General features: G+C 40.1%; 1 protein-coding gene across 2 annotated transcripts in view; it reads right to left on the bottom strand.

Annotated features, from left to right (window-relative positions):
• Bsph1 (binder of sperm protein homolog 1) overlaps positions 1-7,973 on the bottom strand; it is a 17,372-nt gene that overhangs the window by 7,729 nt on the left and 1,670 nt on the right. The window contains exons 2-4 of one of the 2 annotated variants that reach the window (XM_004648345.2): positions 5,842-5,874; positions 4,371-4,511; positions 3,782-3,929 (exon numbers count right to left, since the gene is read on the bottom strand). In XM_004648345.2, the coding sequence (XP_004648402.2) occupies positions 3,782-3,929; positions 4,371-4,511; positions 5,842-5,874 (322 nt within the window). The remainder of the gene's footprint in view (positions 1-3,781; positions 3,930-4,370; positions 4,512-5,841; positions 5,875-7,973) is intronic. The other variant, XM_023708548.1, reaches the window with a different exon arrangement.

Genomic DNA, 7,973 nt, shown 5'->3' with positions numbered 1-7,973 from the left:
AAAGATATATATATAGATGATAGATATAGTTATAGATGATCATCAAGTCTCAGATTTATTCTCCCCATAAAAGCACATATTTAACAACCATACATGGGCCATACTTCTGTGAGAATCCTAGAATCAAGCAAAAATTAAAATACCCTAACTACCATGACACTGGTAACAATTGCATTGATACAAGCACAAACAAGAATATTTACTTTTCCACCTCTCTGCCTTTTATAAATCAAAATATTTCAGTGGTAAAAGAGAGTTATTACTGGGCCATGGAGAAGCGTATTAATCATCTCTCCTAGGGCTAAGACAAAATTCCTGATTCCAGAATCTTAATAGAGGAGAGGTTTATTTTCACCGTAGCATCAGTGAGCTCAGACCATGGAGGCTGGCTCCTCCACAGAACCAACATGGTAGAAGGGCCTGATGGAAGACTGCTCATGTCAGCAAAGAGAGGAGGGAGAAGCCGGGGGTGAGAATACGCCTTTGCTTTCCACCTGTCATAAAGTGAAGAATTTTTCTCTGGCCATTATTTGCTGAATGTCATCAGTCAGTTTTACATATCTTTTTGATGATAAAAATAGATAATATATCAACCACTGTAAATTAGCCAGGTATCTTGAAAATCTGTAACATATGCAATATTTTATGTTACTGTTTTTGTCTTTGTTGCTGTTATTTGTTTTTGCCTTAGTTTTTAATCCTGAAGATTTTTTTTTGTATTTTAATAAGGTTCTTCAGTGTCTCACTACGTAGATCAGATTCATACTGATTCACCTGTGTTCAGCTTCACAAGAGCTAGTATTACAGGCGCGTGCCACCACACCATCTCAATTGCTGTCTCAGCATGCCCCAGAGCCTGGGCCGGCATGGCAAGCCAAGGATTGAACCCTGGCTACTGCGTCTGCCTAAGCAGGTGCTTTAATCCACTGAGCTATTTGGCTGGCCCTCTGCAGACAAAATTTAAAAAAGAAAAATATAAAGAAGCAAATAAATAAATACATAGATGGTATAATTTAAGGAAAGAAAAGGACAAAAAACAAGGACAGTAAAGGGAAGGAAGGGAAAAACACACACAATTGTTTTTCTGACTCTGTATCAGGCATTATTCTGAGTGCCATAAAACAGATCATAAAGAGGTGGGGACCAGCGGTCCAGTGAAACACATGGTGGCAGGCAGAGACCTGCAGCATAAAAAAGTCCAAAGCAGCAGTGAGAATTGAGCAGCAGTGAGATGAACAGGCACTGTGCTCCTACACACAGATACAAGGAACAGAAAAGCAGGTGAGCAGGGCTGTAATTTTATTTCAAGGGGCTCAGGGCAAATTCCAGCAATAGAATGGTCCTGGGTCGCTTCACTGCCAACATCCCAGAGGGAAAGGAGGGAAGAGCCATCCAGTCGCAGTACACTGCCCACAGGTGGGAATCAGACAAGGGGGGATTATTCCAGGAGATTGGAGCTGGGACCATCTAGACTCTGTTCTGGTGGCCACCAAAAGCCAGTCTCAGCCCTAGATACAAAGGACTGAAAGCATTGGTCTGGTCTGAAACCAGCAGAGTAGTCTTAGTCCCATGGCATAAGCAGGCAAGCACCCTTGGTCTGCAGCAGGACAAGAGCAGTCCCCTGCCCTACTATTTAGAAAAATTTAAAACTATAGCTTCATAATTGGGTACTCAGACTCAACAGGACTTGACTAAACCATCCAGCTGCAACTCAGAGATACTTTGACTCAGACCCACCTCACCAGCTGAACAATGGCCTGCAAATATATCCTTTGCTAGCCTGTTTTAAGAGCTATCTACCTGAGACGGGTTAACCCTGTCAAGGACACAGTAAATCTTACCTGCTTGCTGGACCGTGACTTACCCCAGACCTTCCCACCTCATGATGAATGACCCCCTCTAGCTAAATGTGCCCCAGACACATCTTCCTAACAATGTGTGACCAAATCTATGTAACCAGCTATAGACTAATCCATTATCAACTCCGTACTTCCTGCTGACAAAATGTATATAACTTGCTATTTAGCTCTAAGTCAATGCTGGTGATTTGGACCTAGTTCCCACCAGCCTGTCATCATAAATAAAAATTGCCTTCCAACTCCTTGATGCAAAGCATTTTCCATCCAGTTTGCTACAGATTCTGCAACACCACAACCAACGTGTAAGAGGAGGAGTCAGTGGTGTGGAACAGAAGAAGCTGTGCAAGATCCAGAGGGGCCCCCTGGGCACAGACCTAGAAGCAACTCTAGGCTTTTCCTATGTGAAGTCACCACAGCAACGGGGAGAGTGCCGGAGAGACAATTCTGGTAAGGGGATGAGGACATGCAGAAAATTTTTGCTTCAGGTCAGTCCCAGCCCCACACCCAGAGGCAAAGATCAGCCTCTCACCCAGCACTCAAACTTGGCAGAGGTAAACAGCACATTTCTGTGATCAAATTTAGACACTCTCACAGAACTAAGGACACCTGAGGAATTTTATTATTTTTTTTCTTTTTCATTTGTTTGATTGGTGGTTTTTTCCTGTCTGTTTTATTTTTTTCTTTTTCATTATTTTGGCTTCTTTCCTTTCTTTTTGTTTCCTTCTGTTTATCTTCTTTCTCTTTCCTCAACTATCCCCCCTGATTTTGTTAGATTTTCATGTGGGTAAACATTGCCTCTTTTCTTTCCAGTTCATTTCACATTCTTTTTTTTTCTGTATTTAGGACAGGGTCTACAGGATCTCACTATGTAGGTTGGACTCATAGCAGTTCTCCTGTTTCCAGCCTCCCAAAATCTGTGATTACAGGCACGTGCCACCAGACCCAGTCTCAATCGCTGTCTCAGTGCACTCCAGGGGTGAGGTCAGCACAGCACACAGGGTATCAAACCCCAGCCACTGCACTCTACCTAAGCAGACTTCAATATTCTTTTGCTTTCTCTGGCATTCTTTCTCTCCTGTGTTCTCCAGTTTTGTGCCACCTAAAAGTTATAGTTTGTAATAGCTAACTCTTGGAAACAACTCAAATGTCCATCAGCTAATGAATGGGCAGAGATGTGGGTTCTTATACAATGGAATAGTACTCAGCCATAAAGGATAAACTTCAGACATTTATGGATAAATGGATAGACCTTAAGAACATACTTTTAAGTGAGATAAATCAGACACAGATGTGTAAATATCACAGTGTGTCTCTGGTGTGAGAAACTGAAAGTGTAAATAAGAACCAAATTGTATAACAGATACTGTGAAAAAAAGAAATCAATCGAAAGGAAAGGGGAAGTAAGGAGGAGGAGAAAAGGGAGACATAAGGGGAAAAGGAAGGGGAAAGAAAAACATGAGAAAAGAAGGATAAAATGGAAACAGAGTTCTTTAAATAGGGAGACAAGTGTCAAAGGGAGGGAGGAGAGTGGGAAAAAAGAGGACACAAGGTACATTTCATATGGGTACAAATTCTCAAAGATGACTGTGCTCATTGTGTATATCTAAATCATACCAATAAACTTAATTTAAAAAAATATATAAGAATAAAATTTCATGATTCATAAAATATTCTATAGAAGCACAGCCCCGTACACATGTTTGTACATTACTGTTAGCTTATTTTGTGCTTCAAGGCCAGAGTAGCAGAGTAGATCTGTAAAAGGACATTAAGTCTTGCTAAGCTGGAAAAATGTAACGTAAGGTCACATTTCACAGGAAACGCTTTCCAACAATTGATCTAAGTAGTCACCACGTAACTGGGCCTCAAGCTTCTTTATCAGTTAGAATACAACCTTGTCCTGTCTTCCCCAAGCCACTTACTTGAGAGGAGAACACTGCTTCCATTTTTTATCTTTTCCATAATCATCCGTCAATGAACACCAACTGCGATCCAAAACATAGCCTTTCTTGGTACACGAGTGAAACTCTTGTCCTTTGAAGTAGAATGGAAAGGTACATTTTGGAGGATCTGCAGAGAAAGGGTGGGTGGGAAGAGAACCGTAAATATGGAATATGGTCAGATTCCCCACAATTGAAGTTATAGCACATCACGAGTTTTCAGTTGAATATTTTTTAAAATTTTATTTATTTATTTATTTTATGTGTGTGTGTGTGTGTGTGTGTGTGTGTGTGTGTGGCCAGCCCACCAGGGCGCTGGCTGGCATGTGGTGCTGGGGGATTGAACCGCGGTCCCTGCGCTTTGCTAATCTTGTTCCAAGTAGGTTCCCTAGACCACTGAGCCATCTCACCAGCCCGAATATTTTTTAAAAGCTGTAAAAATTATGTAGAAAATTTCATGCTATGCACTCAGGTCTTTCTGATACCATGATTTATATAGCCATAAGCTATCACCTGCATCTGAGGTCCTGGGCATCTAAGCATCTAAGCTATCCCATGGAAACACACTCACCTGCCGCAGTGCAATATCGCCATCTGCCTTGGAAGTTCACGTCAAAAGAACACCAAGCAAAGTCACTGTGAATGGAGATACAATTGTAGTGGTATGCATCAGCGTAGATAAAGGGAAAGATGCAGGGTCTTGGAGAAATGCCTAGAAAAGAAGAGGCATGCAGAATGCACAGCAGCTCATGAGAAGAACTAAAATTCAAATGTACGTCTCAGTGATCCATCTCAGAGATATTTTCTTGTTGCCTGACAGCCACATGCATCTGGTCTCGCTAAACTGTTTTTCCTGGATGTGGCAGGAAATATAAGTGAATACCACATATTTACTTGTTTCAGTTCAGAGCTGGCTGAGGCTGGAGTCATTAACTTCCTTCTAAGATAGGTCTTCTTATCACCAATAAACCTGACTTTCCAAATAAATAAATAATAAAAAAAAATTTTAAAACCCTGACTTTCCAAAGCCCTAACTCTGAAGTCCATCCCATTGTCTCTTATCTTCACGATTCCTTAAAAAATACACCTCTTTCCCTGAAAAAAAAAGAAATTGGTCCTAAGCATCTCTCCAAGCTCTCTACTTCCTTCGACATGCTTTTCAATCATCTAGCATTTTGCCTTGCCTTGACTACAATGATTTGTATTAGCACACCCCATCCCCCATTGCTTGGTGCAGGAAGGAGAATGCTCATTCTTAAATACTAACTTGGGCCTGCAGCTAACCTATTTGACATCCTGTCATTCATAAGATAACAAATAGCACTGAAATGACTTACTTTTTCATCTCAGGAGCAAACTTCAAAAATGCAAAGAAATGAATATTTCATTCACTTTAATTACTGAATATTGTCAACAGGTATCAAAACATCACATCCAACTCTTTATTTTTTATTTTTTTTTTGTGTGTGTGTTTTCATACAGGGTCTACAGGGTCTCACTACATAGATAGGACTCCTAGTGATCTGACTGTGTCCAGCCTCCCCAAAAGCTGGGATTACAGGTGTGGGCCACTATGCCCAGTCTCAATCAATGTCTCAGCACACCCCGGGGCAGGGCCAGCACAGCATGCCAGGGATTGAACCCTGGCTGCTGCGTCTGCCCCAAACAGGTGCTGTAATCTGCTGAACTATTTGGCCTACCCTTACATCCAACTCTAGATACACAATATCCATTTTCTCATGGAAAAGAAAACTAACTACAAAGTAAGAGAAAGTACACCCACATAATTGCTGATGCTGGTTGTAACAGAGAAAAGTATCTTTTCTGGAAGGACAGTAGAGAATCTCATTTTGCTCTCTCAACTATGTCATCAAATATCTGGTTTGGGCTCCTGTAACTCAGGAAAGTCTTTCAAATTAGAAGAATAACACTAGAAAGAGCTAAGTGGCAGAAAAACCCAAGAAATTTTCAGGAATATAATATTATTTAAAGGGTAGGGGGCAATCATTTGAAAGGCTGACAAGTAGAGATGGTCTCCCTACCTGGAACTCGATGATGTAAATGGGCAATGAGGTCTAAAAAGGAAAAAAAAAGTGAATAAAGTTTAGGCAATCTCTTAAAATACTTAATTCCTAAAATAATTGTTGTTCAAATACACCACAGAGTTTACATAATTAATTGTTCTTTTGTTGTGGAATCATCTACAATATCACATTTTGGATGTCTTTACAGATACTTCCAGTTGTGGAATTGTGTATCTCCATAGGAAATCCCTCCTTTTATTCACATATGAGCTCTATTTTAAAGGTCTTTTTTGAGTAAGTTAGAGTAAGCTCATTTTATCCAAGGATATCCAATTCCTATGAACTCATTGCAATGCTGAAATTTTGTCAACATCCATAACAGCAAGAGAGACTTTCTCCAAAAATAATTTGCATTTATGTAGGAACAGCAGGACATTGCAACAGGAATATTCTTGCAATAGTAATATGTGCATATGTAAACAAATCAAGACTTTTATTCAAAGCCAAAACAAAGACGAATACATCTGATACTTTGCAGCAATAATCCTATGAGCAAGGAGCAGTGCATATACAAGAAAGAACAGATAGTGACTGGGCAGATACATCTGGCAAAGAGATATAGAAATGGAGGTTCAGAGTGGAAAACTGTACAACCAATGTCTCTGAACTAAGAGTATTTTGGATAGTCTCCTGGCCCTAGCTCCTGTCTCTATATAAATCCTGTGGTGAGGAGGCTGCCCCTGAGCTGAGCCTTTTCCAAATGCATCTGGAAAGTGACTGTTGCTCTAGACTGAAGCCCAGGATCTTGATATTTCCTTGTGGATATCAGGATGAGAGCTGCTATGGGTGAGTTTCCTGCTTCCTTACAAAGCATGTTGTTTTGCCAACAAAGCAGCTAGTCATTATAACCTTCCATCTGTATTATCTTAAGCATTAGTGGCTCCTTTTGATTTATAGATGATAGAATAGAGAAACACATTCACCCCATTTTTTCCAAACATCCACAAGTATCTGTAATCTTAAATACATCTACCTCTGCCTGGTTCCTCAGACTTAACTGGTTGTGATCATACCCCACACACACAACAAGTAATTGTTTGTCCTTTCTTCTATTAATAATTTCTGAAAACACAAAATCTTTATAGAATCCCTGTCATCATGATTTGTGTGTTTATCACATCACAGTTCTGGCCAAACATGACCATTTGTACATGTCCAATGTTCCTCCCACTTCTTCAGCCAATCAAGTACTGCAAAGACATAGCACCCCCCAATCACCACCACTGATTAAGGACTCAGAGTCTGGATATGTTTTCAGAAAGAGAAAAGGAGAGACCACCAGCAATATCCAAACCCTACCTGACCCTCACAGGTAGCTGTGCCATTCTTTTATTGGATAATAATAATCACACAATAGTCCATAATAGTAGTGGGTTATCTGTGGACCTAGCAATGTCAGAAGTTGTTGACTTGAGCCTTTTACAGCTCAGCATATTAATATAGCTTTACTTTTTATACCTTGTGTTTATACTTTTTTGCTGGATGGTTAAGACCAAGATAAAGCGAGACATATATAACAAAAAATGTAACTTTTCTATCTGACAAGGTCAGCCAAATCACCTGAAACCATGTATAGCACCTTGTAGATCTTTTCTCAGTGTCAGCCATGTGGATGAGTCACGGCCATTGTTTGACCAATTTGCTCTCTGTGAAAGCCTGGGAGAATGTTTTTCTCTAGGTAACTCTCCTTAGGCCCACTCTACATCATCGATCACTTTCCTCTGTGGCCCCATAATCTCCTTGAACAGACAATGTGGGACACCACTGAGTTACAGGATGTTGTAGTACAGGTTCTCTTATGTCCTGAGTCCTCACTGACATTGATGGGCTAGGACCAAAATATTGGCTATCCTTGTACTCCTTATTTTTCTCCAATTTTTTTATCTGCAAACTTAACTTTTTAACCCTCCAAAATAGAAGCTTCATGATATTATTACCCTATAACAGATACAGTTGAGCTTAACATCACAATCTGTCTGAATAGCAAACGCCTTAGACATAACATGGAACAGGTATTTTCCAAAAATCGTTGACATGCTAAAGCTTAAATCCTTATAGAATGTGAAAAAAGAACAATAAAAAGGAATAAA

The sequence above is a fragment of the Octodon degus genome, unplaced genomic scaffold (assembly GCF_000260255.1).
Source record: "Octodon degus isolate 3935 unplaced genomic scaffold, OctDeg1.0 scaffold00392, whole genome shotgun sequence".
NCBI lineage: Eukaryota > Metazoa > Chordata > Mammalia > Rodentia > Octodontidae > Octodon > Octodon degus.
Note: the sequence above shows the minus strand (reverse complement) of the source record. Positions and strands in the feature narration are given on the sequence as shown.